This window comes from Curcuma longa, chromosome 8 (genome assembly GCF_044706935.1).
Source record: "Curcuma longa cultivar G26 ecotype Majalengka, Jawa Barat chromosome 8, ITB_CL_G26_1.1, whole genome shotgun sequence".
Lineage (NCBI taxonomy): Eukaryota > Viridiplantae > Streptophyta > Magnoliopsida > Zingiberales > Zingiberaceae > Curcuma > Curcuma longa.
The window spans coordinates 8,937,797-8,952,151 of NC_133868.1; the positions used below are offsets into that span (position 1 = coordinate 8,937,797).

At 46.2% G+C, this 14,355-nt stretch overlaps 5 protein-coding genes across 7 annotated transcripts; 3 read left to right on the forward strand and 2 right to left on the reverse strand.

Annotated features, from left to right (window-relative positions):
* The first annotated feature begins 320 nt into the window (after positions 1-320).
* LOC141833673 (uncharacterized) lies at positions 321-6,090 on the forward strand. Of its 2 annotated transcripts, XR_012602234.1 has the most exons (8): positions 321-592; positions 1,006-1,311; positions 2,159-2,367; positions 2,448-2,496; positions 2,748-2,837; positions 2,948-3,010; positions 3,118-4,754; positions 5,344-6,090. XR_012602234.1 is itself a non-coding variant. In XM_074721160.1 (7 exons), the coding sequence occupies exons 1-7, from the start codon at positions 425-427 to the stop codon at positions 4,678-4,680; spliced, it is 2,448 nt and encodes an 815-aa protein (XP_074577261.1). In that variant the 5' UTR covers positions 321-424; the 3' UTR covers positions 4,681-4,910. The 2 variants fall into 2 exon arrangements, 1 of the variants encoding a protein (XP_074577261.1); XM_074721160.1 differs by lacking the exon at positions 5,344-6,090 and having other exon boundaries at positions 3,118-4,910.
* A 74-nt stretch (positions 6,091-6,164) lies between these two features.
* LOC141833674 (polygalacturonase At1g48100-like) lies at positions 6,165-8,083 on the forward strand. 2 transcript variants are annotated; one of them, XM_074721162.1, is made up of 5 exons: positions 6,165-6,607; positions 6,681-6,848; positions 6,928-6,972; positions 7,060-7,267; positions 7,343-8,083. In XM_074721162.1, the coding sequence occupies exons 1-5, from the start codon at positions 6,257-6,259 to the stop codon at positions 7,933-7,935; spliced, it is 1,365 nt and encodes a 454-aa protein (XP_074577263.1). In that variant the 5' UTR covers positions 6,165-6,256; the 3' UTR covers positions 7,936-8,083. The 2 variants fall into 2 exon arrangements, with proteins under 2 accessions (XP_074577263.1, XP_074577262.1); XM_074721161.1 differs by having other exon boundaries at positions 6,928-7,267.
* Positions 8,084-8,622: 539 nt separating this feature from the next.
* Positions 8,623-10,101, reverse strand: LOC141833675 (galactinol synthase 1-like). Its single transcript, XM_074721163.1, has 4 exons — positions 9,743-10,101; positions 9,354-9,677; positions 9,139-9,273; positions 8,623-9,057 (listed from the first exon to the last, which is right to left on the reverse strand). The coding sequence occupies exons 1-4, from the start codon at positions 10,064-10,066 to the stop codon at positions 8,818-8,820; spliced, it is 1,023 nt and encodes a 340-aa protein (XP_074577264.1). The 5' UTR covers positions 10,067-10,101; the 3' UTR covers positions 8,623-8,817.
* A 1,603-nt stretch (positions 10,102-11,704) lies between these two features.
* LOC141833676 (transcription factor MYB2-like) lies at positions 11,705-12,565 on the forward strand. Its single transcript, XM_074721164.1, has 3 exons — positions 11,705-11,825; positions 11,907-12,036; positions 12,112-12,565. The coding sequence occupies exons 1-3, from the start codon at positions 11,705-11,707 to the stop codon at positions 12,563-12,565; spliced, it is 705 nt and encodes a 234-aa protein (XP_074577265.1).
* A 291-nt stretch (positions 12,566-12,856) lies between these two features.
* On the reverse strand, positions 12,857-13,759 carry LOC141833986 (protein MIZU-KUSSEI 1-like). The gene has a single exon (XM_074721459.1). The coding sequence runs from the start codon at positions 13,757-13,759 to the stop codon at positions 12,857-12,859; it is 903 nt and encodes a 300-aa protein (XP_074577560.1).
* Positions 13,760-14,355: the final 596 nt, after the last annotated feature.

Here is a 14,355-nt window from a genome sequence, read left to right on the forward strand (position 1 = left end):
TGCCTCCATATTATTGTTTTCATTAAATATGCCGTTTTAAAATAAAATAAAATAACCCTTAACACATTTTTCATCGAAAAATATTATAAAAATTATTAATTATTTTTTTATAATTTAATATCTAATTCTTATTAATTCTAAAAATGATCAATCCAGCCCTATAAAATCAGCTTATACCGGTTCGAATCGGTACGCTGGGCTTGTGAAGACAAAGTACCGGTTCGAATCAATTGTAGCAAATTTTATTACGCCCCTTTTTATATTTTCTATTTAATAAATAGATACCTAAACGGCAGCCAGAGTCGACCGCTCGCCTTCCCCAAAACTCCTCGTGCTTGAGCTGCTCCTCCACCCTCGCTGTCGATCTCGACGCCGATCTCTAGCTCTCTCTGTCCGCGTGTTTCCCGGTCTCTGGCTGGTCCCGATGGACGATAGCTGTGCGGTTTGTGCCGATCCCCTCGAGTGGGTTGCCTACGGGCCATGTGGCCACCGGGAGGTCTGCTCCACTTGTGTCGTGCGCCTCCGGTTCGTGCTCGGCGACCGCCGTTGTTGTATCTGCAAGACTGAGTGCCCAGTTATCTTTGTCACCAAGGTACCCCACCCGGGGAATTGCCTCACAATCTTTTTCATCTCTCGCTCGTTCTGCCTTCTCGGTGATATTGGTTTTTTTCCATGTCTAATTAGCAATTGTTTTTCGAGAGAGAACTTTTGCATTAAATTTGGCATCTCCAATGTTCCTTCCTCTGTTTTACCAACGAAAGTAGGGTTTTTTGTAATTGTTATACAGTGGTAAGATTTGCTTTATTTTATTCATATTCCAATCTTTTTTTCGTTGGTTCACCGTCAGAATCGTCATTGATTAATATGAAATTGTGGTCTTCCGATTCTTTCTTATCTACCTACAAGGAACTGGATGTGATTTTATACATTGCTTACATGTATGTTTAAATTATTTGGCTCTTTCTCGATTGTTACTTTTCAATCAGCTAATGTTGTTATTAACAGGCTCTTGGAGATTATACTAGGGTGGTAGCTGATTTTTCAGTTTTCTTAACTGGAGCAACAGAAGGGAAAACTGGACAATATTGGTACCATGAAGACACGCAAGCTTACTTTGACGATGCTGACCATTACAAGATGATAAAAGCAATGTGTCGTCTTTCCTGTAGCATCTGTGACAAGAATTCTGAGAGTCAAGGTGGTGAGAGCACAAAGAGGAGGACAAGATTTAGGAGCATAGAACAATTACATGGTCATCTGAGGCATCAGCACAACTTATTCATGTGCAATCTATGCTTGGAAGGAAGAAAGGTGATTAAACGTAAAAAGTTGTTCTATTTTCATGCCTGAGTACTGTGTCTGAATGTCCTAACCAGCATGAGAAGATTAAATATCTTGTTTGCATGTTTGTGGTTTACATGCCTGCATTGAATCTGATTCCAAGTAATGGACTTGTTTTCTTAGTGCTTCTGTTAAAACACTTCTTTTCCTTTTGCTTGCTTTCACTGGGTTTTTTCTGCATGGTATATTTCTTGTTGTTTATCTTATGTATTTATTGTTTCAGATGTTGCATTTCCCTTTTTTTCTTTTTAATTCTCTTCTTTCCTGAAACACCCAAGTCATGCTCACAGTACTGATACACCCAGCTCAAAAAGATGGAATAGACCAACCTGCTTGACTAATTAATTGAGAACCACTTATACATGCTGGTTCAGTCAGAACAGAGACATTCTAGCTAGTCGAATAGGTAAAAAAGTACATCATCTTTGGTTTGATGGTTGAATTTCCAAGTTTGCGGAAGCTACTATAGCCTGATTGCTTAAAATATCTTATGCCTTTGTATTTTCCATGCTCTTTTCTGTAGAAACCTATTGTGACATTATCAACCTCTAATTATTCTGATGAAGTCACAAGTCAAGGCTAAACAATTCTTGTCGTAATGGTGCATAGTTGTTCGCAAAGCTAATTACTGCAAAAATTTGTGTTAGGATCTCACCTTAGTGATATGATGATGACTTTACTGGGGGAGACAATAATAAATTAGGGCATAGCTCGTTTTAGCTTCTCATCAGACAAATTGATTTGATTTTTTTTATATATTGTCAAGAATCTCTATAATATCAATGCTTTGCTGAAAGTTTTTAGTAATTTCAAGCAGGTATTTATTTGTGAACAAAAGCTATACACAAGATCACAACTAAATCAACACAAGAGCACTGGGGACTCTGAGGTGGATGGCAATGAGAGTGAACGTGGTGGTTTTATGGGGCACCCCAGGTGTGAGTTTTGCAGAAATCGATTCTACGGAGATAATGAACTTTATATGCACATGTCAACAGAGCACTATACCTGCCATATATGTCAACGGTATGTTTTAGCTCATGCCAGATGACTTCTTTATGTCCAAATTTTTTGTGACATTTTTTCACTTGTCATGACAAATGCAGACAACATCCAGGACAATATGATTATTTCAGAGATTATAATGACTTGGAGGTAATGTAGTAAATCTCTACTTTTATGTGATCCTAGAGAAATCTGCTGCGGCTGTTTACAGAAAGACTTGTTGAAGAGTGCATACCTGGCTTATTTTTATGTAGTCAAACCTTTTTGCATTGTGTGTAGAATTCCATATGCACTATCAAAAGATGAGCAAATAACATCTGATGACTATGAGAGTAGCATTTTCCTAGTTCAGAGCTCTTAAATCTCTATCATCTAACTATAAGATTATTGTTGTACAACAGATGCATTTCCGCCAGGAGCATTTCCTCTGCGAGAATGAGGCATGTTTAGAAAAGAAGTTCATTGTTTTTCAAACTGAAGCAGAGATGAAGGTGACATTTTGCACAGTCCTGTCTTTTTTCTCTTTCAATTCCTTAAACAATATCACATTTTGGCAGACAGTTCAAGGATAATTATCTGACCTTTATGCATCTCCATGCAGAGGCATAATGCTCTTGAGCATGGGGGGCACATGTCACGTTCAATGCGAAATGCTGCACTTAGGGTATTAAACTATACTTGATTTCCTCCCTCCTGAAACAGTTTTCTTCATCACTACTCTTTTTTGTTTATTCTGTTGAAGTATTCTTCTGATTCACATTCTTCACTCAGATACCAACTAGCTTCAGGTATCGGAGGAATGAACAAGAGCAGCGCCGAGGAAGAGGTCGTGGATTCCGCCAAGATTCTTCTGGTGATCAGCTGGCTATGGAAATACAAACTAGCCTTGAAACATCAGCAGATGCTGATGGTAGATTTCAGGATTCTTCTTTTGGTGCTCATTCAGATGGTGACAATAGGAGGATGAGGCGTGTTGATGCTGGTACTGGTTCATCAGAAATCTTAACTGTCCATGAAGGTCCAGAAGCACCTTTGAACCAAAACACTAGGACAAATCTGATACTAGAAGAATCCTCCTTCCCTCCTCTTTCTGATAGAGAACTACCAGAGCCATCTTCTAGATATGCTCAGGCTCTTAGTCTAAGTTCCAGAAATCCTGGCAAACTTAGGGAAGAATCATTTCCTCCTCTACCTGGTGTGACTAATACGGCTAAGCCTACTCATGGATCAGAAGGTTTGGCCACAAATACCCTTGCTGCCCGTCTCCAACGGAACAGAGGCTCTGTTGTGATTAACTCTGCTCCAACAAGGCCACTAGAGTATCATGAGATGTTCCCATCTGCTTCTCAATTGAGGGCCACTCCAAATCATGGCATCACAGCATCAACTCTCACAAGTTCTCAACCACGAGCAAACCCTTCAAGAGAAATTGGATTTATATCACCTTCCTCTGCTAGTTCTTCTGTTAATTCAGCTGTTGCTAATAGGACGGAGCATTCGGCATCAGTTCCCAACCTAGGATCAGGGAAGAGAGAGGAATCATCAACTTCAAGCAACCAATCTCATACTTCCACAAGTGATGTTTATGCAGCTAACAAATCCATGGTAGAACAGATTCAAGCTAGTTTAGGTATGGATGAGGATAAATATAGTGCATTCAAAAGCATATCATTAGAGTATCGTCAAGGTCTGATCAATACATTGGAGTATCTTTCTTATGTTGAGCAATTTGGCCTGTCACATCTTGTTCTTGAACTTGCTCGTCTCTGTCCTGATCCACGGAAGCAGAAGGAACTAATTGATGCTTATAATCTGAGTTTAGGGAACAAAACTCTGCAAGAAAATGCTGGCACTAATGGTGGTAGAAAAGGCAAGGGAAAAACTTCTGCCCGAGCTAAAAGTAAGTCTAATAATACATTGTCTGATAACTTTTTGGACACAGTAAAGAAGCTACAATTGAATCAGAAGCCTCAAGAAGAAGAGGTGGCAGTACTTCATAAGGATGGCTACCAAGCTTCCAACTCTGGTGCAATTGATGCGAATTCCATCAAAACTAGTGTCGACAGGGAACCGCAATCTGTTACAGACATGACAAAGCAGAATTTGGCTGATGGTGGGAGCAGTAAACAACGCAAGAAGACATCAAAGTTTAATAGGGTACGCCTGGGCGATGGTTCAGCAGCTGCACTTTTTGATCCTTCTCGCAGGGATGCTATTCCTGAACCACAAGAGAACAGAGAGGCTGATGGTTCTTCTGAAACCATACCAGTCCGAGGTGTTTGGCGAAGTGGTGGTGCAAAAAGACTTTTTGCAAACTCTAATCAGAATGCCTGAAGGCATCATTTATTTTTTGACCATCACGGGGTTCATCTGATGATCTAAATGCATCAGGTTGTTCTTCAACAAAGGTACATCTATATTTTGCCATTTACGACTCTTTCATAAGTACATAGTTGTGTGCATTATGTGAATGTAACTTCACATATTTTGCCTTTTCATTATGTGAATGTTTACACATCTTGATTGTTATTTATTGAGCAAAAAACTAAACGTTAGTGTGCTAACTGAGAAAACCATTACTAGAAAGCTCTACAATACATCAAAACAGAGACAATAAAATTTGGCCGAAAGTGATTCCATACAGGACACAAACATAATTCAAGAGTCTTGCAATAATAAAAAGGAAGATACATAGTGGAATGGACCAACTTAGATAGATCTGCGTGGGTTGGTGCACGAGTTATCCCCTAAACCCACCTTTTACTCTGTTATTCACCAGTATGTTCTCGGCATCGACTCAACCGACTAACTCGAGAATCAATTGTGTCGGACTCGAGTCGACTCGACCAGAAGTACTGGATTCAATTTTAAAGCCACCCCACCTTTTGCATATAATATTCCTACCTTGCTTTTGGACAGGGAGATCAACTTATCCTGAATCGAACTTTTGACGTGGGTTTCTTTTCCTTTCTATTACTTTGTTGAATTTTTTGATAGATCGAAGAACTAGCAGCCCAAATCCTGATGACACGGACAAGAGGATCTATTCAAGCAGAGAATTACATAGAGGAAGCTTGGAGGCAGAGAAGAAACAGAGCATTTACAGTGAAAGCTTTTGTGGATGCATAGCAAATACCATTAGGGCCGCGTGCAAGTAGTCACTACAGGCGTGGCTCCAAATGAATGCCTTTTAGCCTTTTTACCATGTACAAGGAGCAAAGAAGGCACAACGCCATGCAATGATCACATAAAGCCTCGATCAAAAGAGGGTGGTCCTTAAATCCTCCATGTGTGTTATTTTCTCGATGTTTGTATATATAATCATTGGAGAACAATCATCTCTCAATAATTAACCTGCGTCTAGAATATGCAGCCAATTGCGTATATAAATCTAAAAGGCTAAACTTTAAGGATTAGTGCTGAAACTGCAAGACCATCTAAAGCCGCTTTGCCAGAGCATGGCCGCTTCAAAGCTTCTTCTTCCAAGCCTTAAAAGTGCATTACGATTGGCAAAGAATTAGAATTGAAGGTTAGGGAGTTTATAGTATGCTTAAGTTAAAGCCATTGAGTGAAGCATGCAGGAGACCACCATTGTTGCGGTTTGCTTTATCACAGATTCCTTCTGCTGCTAGAGATGAGGGGAAGGTCGCATACGTAAAGCTGCAACCAAACAAAAGTACCTAAAGAGAGCAAATGCTTTGTTTTAGAGCCCACCCATCACTTCTGGATATTGTAGTTGTTATTTACTCACTTAAAGTTCTTGTCCACGAATTTTGGTTTTGAAGAAAAAAAAAGGTGCAGGTTTCATCAGGCATCAATGGTGGAAACAGTGCTCTATAAGAGTTGGTGTTCAGTCCTCCAATGGAGTGCTCTACCAACACTGTTCACTAGCGGTTTCAAAGTAAAGCCAATGGAGCTAAGTAAGAAGCTCATTTTGCTTCTTTCCATTTTCTATATTTTCTTCTGCACTTGTGTGGATTCAAGAGCTCATCACCACAAGAAGAAGCCTCCGGCGAAGCCGTCCATTGCTCTACCTCCTGCTCCGGCGCCGGAGCCTCTGAGTAAACTCGGTGTTCTCAGCGTCATGTCGTTTGGAGCTGTAGGTGACGGGGTTTCTGACGACACTGAAGCTTTCAAGAGCGCGTGGGACTCCGCCTGCGAAGAAGAAGGGCCGGGAGTCATCGTCGCTCCCCGCGGCTACTCCTTCAAGATCAGGTCGACCATTTTCGCAGGGCCTTGTCGAAACGGCCTCGTTCTTCAGGTACAAGCAGAAGCATGCATGATCCCCTTGTGCATTGTGGATAACGACGGTTGCTCAATTGTGCCGTGTTAAGGTTGATGGAACGATCATGGCCCCTGATGGACCAGAAGAGTGGCCTGGGGATTACAGCCGGCGGCAGTGGCTGGTGTTCTACAGAGCAAATGGCTTGGCACTGCAAGGCGGTGGACTGATCGATGGAAAAGGACAGAAATGGTGGAACCTCCCCTGTAAACCACACAGAGTAATACAATTACGTTACAAATCGATTGCAACTCTATTTACTTGCTTCACTAACCATCTCGATTAACTCGATTTCTCAGGGGAAAAACCACACCACGATGCCCGGACCTTGCGATAGTCCTGTCGTGAGCTCTACACTCACTGAAACGATCAACCAACTAAATGTTGAGAATCAAGAAACTGACACAGTAACTGCTCTTTTTCGATTTCAGGCTTTTAGATTCTTCATGAGCTCGAATATTACAGTGCATGGGATCAGAGTCAGGAACAGCCCCCAGTTCCATTTCCGGTTCGACAACTGCCGGAACGTCACCGTCGATTCCGTATCCATCCGATCGCCGGCGCTGAGCCCCAACACCGACGGCATCCACGTAGAGAACAGCGTCGACGTGAACCTACGCAATTCCGTGATCTCCAGCGGTAATTAATCAGTGCTGAAGCTTTCTGGAATTGGTCTGTTGATTGAATGGACTCATGTGAAATACACATTCACAGGCGATGACTGCGTGTCCATCGGAGCAGGAAGCAGCAACATACACATCAGGAACATAACGTGCGGGCCGAGCCATGGCATAAGCATCGGAAGCCTGGGAAGGCAGAGCAGCAGAGCATGCGTGAGGAATATAACGGTGAAAGACTGCGTCATCAAGCACTCCGACAACGGGCTCCGGATCAAGACGTGGCAAGGCGGGTCGGGATCCGTCTCCTCCGTCAGCTTCGTCGACGTTCTCATGGAGGCGGTGAGGAACCCCATCATCATCAACCAGTACTACTGCCTCAGCGGCGGCGCCGCCTGCCGGAACCAGACCTCGGCCGTCTTCGTCTCCGACGTCGCGTACCAGGGGATCAAGGGGTCGTACGACAGCCGGAGCCCGGCGGTGCACTTCGGGTGCAGCGACGCGGTGCCCTGCACAAACATCACGCTGGCGGAGGTGGAGCTGCTGCCGGCGCAGGGGGAGATCATCGCCGAGCCCTTCTGCTGGAACGTGTACGGGGTGTCGCGCACGCTGACGATACCGCCGGTGGCGTGCCTGCTGCGCGGCGTGCCGCGGTCCACCATGGACATCGAGTCGAGCGGGTGCTACTGATCGATAGCGAAGATCAAAACAGCGTGTATAGAGTGAAAGTAACAGCATTTACTTCGATGTAATAGTAGGAATTGGGGCTTGTTTTCTGTTGATCATTTCATTCATGTGCGTTTGCATAAGTACGATCGATTTCGATGTGATTGGAAGAATTAAGAGTGATTAACATATGAGCCATGCATGCCCGGTTGGCCGACTAATTAATTACTCGATTAATTAGACACGTAGAAAGCAGGAATCGCCTTAATCCGCAAGTTAATCACCGCTGCCGCTTAATTAATCCATCCCCATTTGTCAAAGTCCAACTTAATCGTGTCGTTTAGTTGCAAAATTACCTGCCCCGCGGCGTCGGCGTCATTCCATCCATGCAACCGCGACGCGTGGCGGCATGATCCAGGCGCGCCACGTTGGAGTGTGGAACGGCGACACGTATGCGTAGCGTAGGTGCGAGGGCGTCGCCTGCCCAAGTCGTGGGCTCCACTTGGCATGCTGACGTCACAACTGCGAGACCGTCTTAAGATTTTATGCTTGTTTTGGAATTTATATTCCTTGTTCATTAATGGCGTTCCTTCCAATCTTGGAAAATTTTAAGATTGTTTTATATGGCTAAGAAATATATCGCTGAATTATAATCTAATGTCAGAAATTTATTTCCAAATATATATTTTAATTTATATTCCAAACCCTTTAGCTTACAATCAAAATAAAATACACGCCCAATATTAAAAATTCACATACTTCCTTTAACTATATCCACTAGCAAAAGAAAATTGTCCAATTATTTTTTAAAAATATAATATGTTAGACATATTTATATATTTATGTTTAATTTTATTTAATTATTTATTAATCAACAGCAGGACCATTGTGCTAATTCTGCTCTCCTCACGCCGCCGACGGCGCCTTGATGACCTTGACCTCTCCGGCCTTCGAGAGCGCCGCCGCCATCAGCGGCTGCTTCGCCTCCTCCGCCTCCATAGCCTCCTCCGGCGCGGCGGCGATGGCTGGACCTTTGTAGTCGAGGCTCTCGTCGTTGTACACCTCCCACCATTTGGATACCAACATCTTTATGTCCTCCCTGTCCATGTTCGCCTCCTTCCCCGTGTACCTCCATGGCTTCGACCCCTGAAGCAATTCCAACAATAACAGTTGATCTTCCATCATACAAATTGACCAAGCCTGATAAGACGAATGCAGAACACGTACCGCGGCGCAGTAGTGCACCACCTTCACCTTCTCGAGCTCGACGTTCTCCGGGTGCCTCCACAGCATCGCCATGACCAGGTTGTAGATCAAAGGAATGGGCCTGTAGACGTCCTTGAAGAACATGTTCAAGAAATCCTGCACGATATAAAAGGAGAAAAACAAATTTTTAAGGAAAAAAACTACTCGGCGACATCCATTGAATTAGTTTATTGTACCTGCTCGGCGAAGGGGGTGGGAGCGGTGATCTTGACGGTGGCAATGAGGGACTCGGCGGTGGCAAGGCTGGGCTCGTGCACGAACATGCCGGCGTTGAAGTAGAGCGAAGGTGGCGGGCCGAGCTCGGCGGCCGGCCACGCTACTCTGTCCGGACACTGTTGGCAGTACCCAATCCGGTACTGCGGAGTGTGGCTCCACGTCTTCTCGCAGAAGCAGTCCATGACGGCATAGAAGCTACCGTTCGGCAGATCGAACAGGTGGTCGACGTTGTCGTACACTTGGATATCGGCGTCGAGGTACATCATCTTCTCGTACTCCACGAACTTCAATAAAACACAAAATTAATCCTATGTTTTGATCGAGTATAACCAATTGATTGGAATAATACCTCCCAAATGCGAAGCTTGGAGTAGTTGATGACGTAGTAGGCCATGGCGAACTGCGTCTGGTTCTCCGGCGGGTACACCGGCTCGATCTCACGGAGGACGCAGCCCTGGGCGGCGAGGAGACGGCGGTGGCTCTCGGGCACATCGGGAAGCATCGCCACCACAAGAGGGTAAGCGGACCCCACCTTCCTCAGCCCCTTCGCCAGCCCCACCACTCCCTTCACGTAGTCGCCGTCGCCTGCCAGGAACGTCACGAACGCCCTCGCCACCGGCTTATCCTTCTTTCCCTTCCCGGAGACCACCGTGGAAACTATCTGCGGCGCCATGTGTGCGGATCAAAAACAGAGCTTTCGGAATCTTATTGGCGTTTTCCGATGAGGCGACAGACGGAGGCTTGGGCCAGTATATATAAGCGCCGATAGGGGCATTCACGGAAAGGCAGGAGCCGTTTTGGATGGAAATCCCTTATTCCGCAGGAATCACGACGATTTACGAGCCGGAGATCGCGCGTCGAGATTCGGGATCGTCGGATAAGGAAAGCACCACCGCCTTCCATACTCTTCGGTCTTCCTGTCCGCGGACCGTGCGGCCACGTCATGATCGAGCCACCGACCAGGGAGCGTCGGCACGGGCCCGGACGCGGACACTTGGAGTAGGATTAGCCGCTCGATTGAAATCGAACGGTGAACACTGCGACAGCGCCGGTCGCCGACCTCTGCGCTGGAGGAAAGATCGGATAAATGGAGTGGTTACAGCGATCAAACGATTAATCTATTCATTATTCGTCATTAAATTATCAAGACATAAACAATCTATTTTTGGCCCGCCAAAAGGCCCAAAAAGCCCACTACTATGAAATTTGCTTTTGGTTAATTCAACAAGAAAATGGCGACCTGTGTGTGTGAGGATTCTTTTCAAACAGATTGTAGATTGTGCTATTGAGGAAAGTCAACGTGGTGATGTAGTTCGGCATTCACTTTCTCAACTTTACACTGTTCGTTGACCTTTCGAAACATAAGAAAACAGGTTTCTTAAAGTAGCCTCTTCATACACCCAGCACCAACGACAGTAAGCTGCACTAACTGGGCACCAGAAGCTCTCCGTTGACCTTCGAGAATTGACTAAGTCCGTAGGCGTTGACCTCTCTTAATCGCTAACGATCGAGCGTCAGTAGGAACAATTAGGAAGTAAGGTGGACGTCGACGTTAGTTTGTCAACTTTGAAAGTCCTCTAGAGCTGAACAGTGAATTTACCCTTTTTATGTTTTAATTTCTCTTTGCTAGAAAAGGGAAACACGAAGAAGACTGAAGAGCAATCTCAAATAAGTTCAGGAGCCACTTATACAGATGGAACGTCCTTACTGGTCCAGGGAGAGGGAGACCCACTCACAAGGTCAAACTTGCACTGTTCGAGTTCACAATCACACTGCTGTTCTGAATGAACCAGCCAGCCACTTGGAGCTTAATTGCACTATCACGTCCAATCGATCGTGAAGTGCGATTAATGGAGTTGATCATGCAACCGGGCCGAGTGGTGCGAGTGCAACTAGACGCTTCCACGTTTTCAGTGAAGAACAGCAGCAGTGTGCATGGCTCGATGCTTTGAGGTTGGAGGCCATGGGTCTAGCGTAGCCATTTGTTGTTTTGTTATTTACAGAGGAAAAAGAACAACGTACGTCATCTTGTGCCAAACTGCATTGACCAGACGAATGCCTTTACTCCTTCAGAGGTTAATGATCCATGTTTGAAGGACAATGCCGACTTGAAAGTCAAACCGAGTAAGACAGATGAAGGCACAGGATCGTCAAAGTTTTCAAATGCCTTGTACGCTGTTTGACTTCTGTAGTCGAAGCTAAATCCATGTCATTTCCCTCTATATAAACCCTCAAGGCCTCAACCCTTTTGCAAACGAAGCCGATTCAGATATCTAATCGTTTATATCTCCGGTGGGGGAGGGAGTCGTCGATGGTGAGTGAGGTGATGAACGTTAGAAGGGGGCCTTGGACTCTGGAGGAGGACCTTCTTCTCATCGACAATGTCGCTTCCCATGGAGAAGGGCGATGGAACTCCCTCGCTCGAGTTGCAGGTATTGATTCTTCAGATGAACGTAACCTCTTGTTAAGTTCGTGTTAAGAATTGGCAGTTGATCGACTTCTTCTAAGAACAGGACTGCTAAGAACAGGGAAGAGCTGTCGGCTCCGGTGGCTCAACTATCTCCGACCCGACGTCCGGCGAGGCAACATCACTCCGGAAGAGCAACTCCTCATCCTCGACCTCCATTCTCGTTGGGGGAACCGGTAAGTGATCGATATATCGATTGTCAAGCGATCGATTTCCCATTTAGACTGAAATGGAAAAGTGAGCGCTTTCAGGTGGTCGAAGATTGCTCAGTACTTGCCGGGGAGGACCGACAACGAGATCAAGAACTACTGGAGGACGAGGGTGCAGAAGCACGCGAAGCTACTCAACTGCGACGCCAACAGCAAGCAGTTCGAGGAAATCGTGCGGCACGTGTGGATGCCGCACCTCTTCCAGAGAATTCATCGAGCCGCTTCGGCCGGCGGCAACTCGACTGCACTGGCCGCCGCTTGCGACGGCGGACCAGTTCCGACGAGTCCCTGCGACGACCGAAGGCCGGCGGAGGGCGGCTTGGGGCTCTCCCCGGTGAAGTCGAGCGTGGTCGAAGCGTCGCCGGAATTACTCTCCCCGCTGCTGGCCTCCGAGGACCTGTGGAGGCCACTGGAATCGTGGGACCTGGACCAAAGCATTTGGGACGAGAGCTCGTGGAATATGGAAGACTCGTGGCTGCAGCAACTCGAACTGTAAGGAAATTAAGGCGATTTGTAAACACTATACAAAAAAGGAAAGGAACAGTTCTGTAGACTTCTTAAAGCTTCGTCTTCAACCTTTTCATAGCTTAATTTCTCTGTTGTTTTTCAGACGACCAATTCAAGTTTAGAAGAAGGAAAACATTTTCACGAGCATTGCCGATGCAAAAGTAAAAGAAGAAAATTGTTTTAACTATTCACATATTCATTCGACAAACTCTAACAATCATAATACAATTCAACTTAATTTCAGTAAAATAGTAACTAAGCTGAGATCGACGACTGCTAGCTACATCCTGAGGAGGAAGATGCAGAGGTCAGGGCCACCGCTGATGTCGTGCCTCGCCGAGTCCGGATTGATCAAGTAGAAGGCCTCCGAATCCTTGCTCCCCATAACTCTCTCAAACTTGGCTCTCATGTACATCACCTCCCCCAATTCCCCCTCCTTCCCGTAGCTGGCCTTGCCGCCGGCGGGCTTCTCCGGCGCCGACGCGTCGGGTTCGGGTAGCAGAGCAGTCGCCGCCGGCGACGACGGCAGAACTCCCGCTCCCACCGACACCACCCGCACCGTGCTCAGCACGTGGAGGTCAAAGCCGTTGCTCTGGCGAGCCACGGCGTAGCCGCACCGGTGCCCGTTGCAGTACATGGTCCACAGCGGTTCGTCCCATAGAGGCCTCTGCTTCTTGGGTACACGGTAGCTTTGCTTCTTGTAATCTCCGGCGACATCCAGCGGCGTGGCCCGTTCGCATTCCAGGAGGATCCTAACCGTCCCGGACGCCATCTCCTTGACCAGGTCGCACGTCGTCACGGCCAGTTCGAGCAGCAGCGCCGGCTCGGACCGGGAGTCGACCTGCACGGCGAAGCTGACGCGGCCTTTCCGGCGTCCGAAGAAAGTGCCGGCGACCACTGCCCTCCGTCCGCGGAGGCCGGGAGAGACGACCCCGTATCCCAGCCCTCGCGCCGGCACGATCGGCGACAGGGTCCACCGGCACGAGGGCAGGAACAAGGCCTGCATGCTGGGGAACAGCGATCGGATCACGTCGACGGCAGCCTTCACCAGACCCAACGACGAAGTCGGCGACCTCGAAGACCTCGCCCGGAGCAGCGGAAGGTACTGCACCAGCGACAGGGAGCCGGAGCCGGCTTCGTTACTCTCGGAAGCGGACGAAGAAGAAGAAGAGATTAGCTCCATGGCCTGAGTTGACCTCCGCTGCATGCTCTAAGTGGCCACTAATGGTGGAAGGGAATCTTTATTAGGAGACAAAGCAAGTATAAAAACCAACACCGCGATGATGAGGAAGAAGAAGATCGTGATATATGACATGATTAAATATAATAAACAAGAAAAGTTTGACAAATCAACATGATTGTGTATAATTTTAGGCACGGCCGGTGGGAGATTGACGCATGCAGGAGAGGTCGTTGAGCTTATCAATTAATTACAACCTCCAGTTAATTAACAATACCTGTTTCACGTAACATGACGTTGAGCCGATATATATGATCTGCTCGTTGCGCATATATGTCGTTAATAATTGCGCATGTATTTTGTTTTTCTGAAAGTCGTTCCACAGATGTCAAACGTGACACAGGATGCGAGGGCGACGACATTGTCTTGTAGTTCTGAGTGGGTCAACGAGAGTGCGAGGTGATAAATTTGTAAGGGTGTCAAAAATTGATCTGATTCGTCAATCCGATCCGATTTAATTTTAAAATAATCATGTTAAGATTGATTCGAATCGGATTTGGATTGGAGATTTTGGATTGACTTGAATTCAAATGGATTCA

Bases quoted from the DNA above. Each gene is read 5' to 3' on its own strand.
- LOC141833986 (XM_074721459.1), bottom strand. From the start codon at position 13,759: ATGGAGCTAATCTCTTCTTCTTCTTCGTCCGCTTCCGAGAGTAACGAA.
- LOC141833675 (XM_074721163.1), bottom strand. From the start codon at position 10,066: ATGGCGCCGCAGATAGTTTCCACGGTGGTCTCCGGGAAGGGAAAGAAG. The intron at 9,274-9,353 runs GTACAATAAACT...TATATCGTGCAG, and splicing joins CCACCCCCTTCGCCGAGCAG to GATTTCTTGAACATGTTCTT. The intron at 9,058-9,138 runs GTACGTGTTCTG...GAATTGCTTCAG, and splicing joins TGGTGCACTACTGCGCCGCG to GGGTCGAAGCCATGGAGGTA.
- LOC141833674 (XM_074721161.1), top strand. From the start codon at position 6,257: ATGGAGCTAAGTAAGAAGCTCATTTTGCTTCTTTCCATTTTCTATATT. The intron at 6,849-6,927 runs GTAATACAATTA...TCGATTTCTCAG, and splicing joins TCCCCTGTAAACCACACAGA to GGGAAAAACCACACCACGAT. The intron at 7,268-7,342 runs GTAATTAATCAG...ACACATTCACAG, and splicing joins CAATTCCGTGATCTCCAGCG to GCGATGACTGCGTGTCCATC.
- LOC141833673 (XM_074721160.1), top strand. From the start codon at position 425: ATGGACGATAGCTGTGCGGTTTGTGCCGATCCCCTCGAGTGGGTTGCC. The intron at 2,497-2,747 runs GTAATGTAGTAA...GTTGTACAACAG, and splicing joins GAGATTATAATGACTTGGAG to ATGCATTTCCGCCAGGAGCA. The intron at 3,011-3,117 runs GTATTAAACTAT...TTCTTCACTCAG, and splicing joins TGCGAAATGCTGCACTTAGG to ATACCAACTAGCTTCAGGTA.
- LOC141833676 (XM_074721164.1), top strand. From the start codon at position 11,705: ATGGTGAGTGAGGTGATGAACGTTAGAAGGGGGCCTTGGACTCTGGAG. The intron at 11,826-11,906 runs GTATTGATTCTT...TTCTAAGAACAG, and splicing joins CTCCCTCGCTCGAGTTGCAG to GACTGCTAAGAACAGGGAAG. The intron at 12,037-12,111 runs GTAAGTGATCGA...GAGCGCTTTCAG, and splicing joins CATTCTCGTTGGGGGAACCG to GTGGTCGAAGATTGCTCAGT.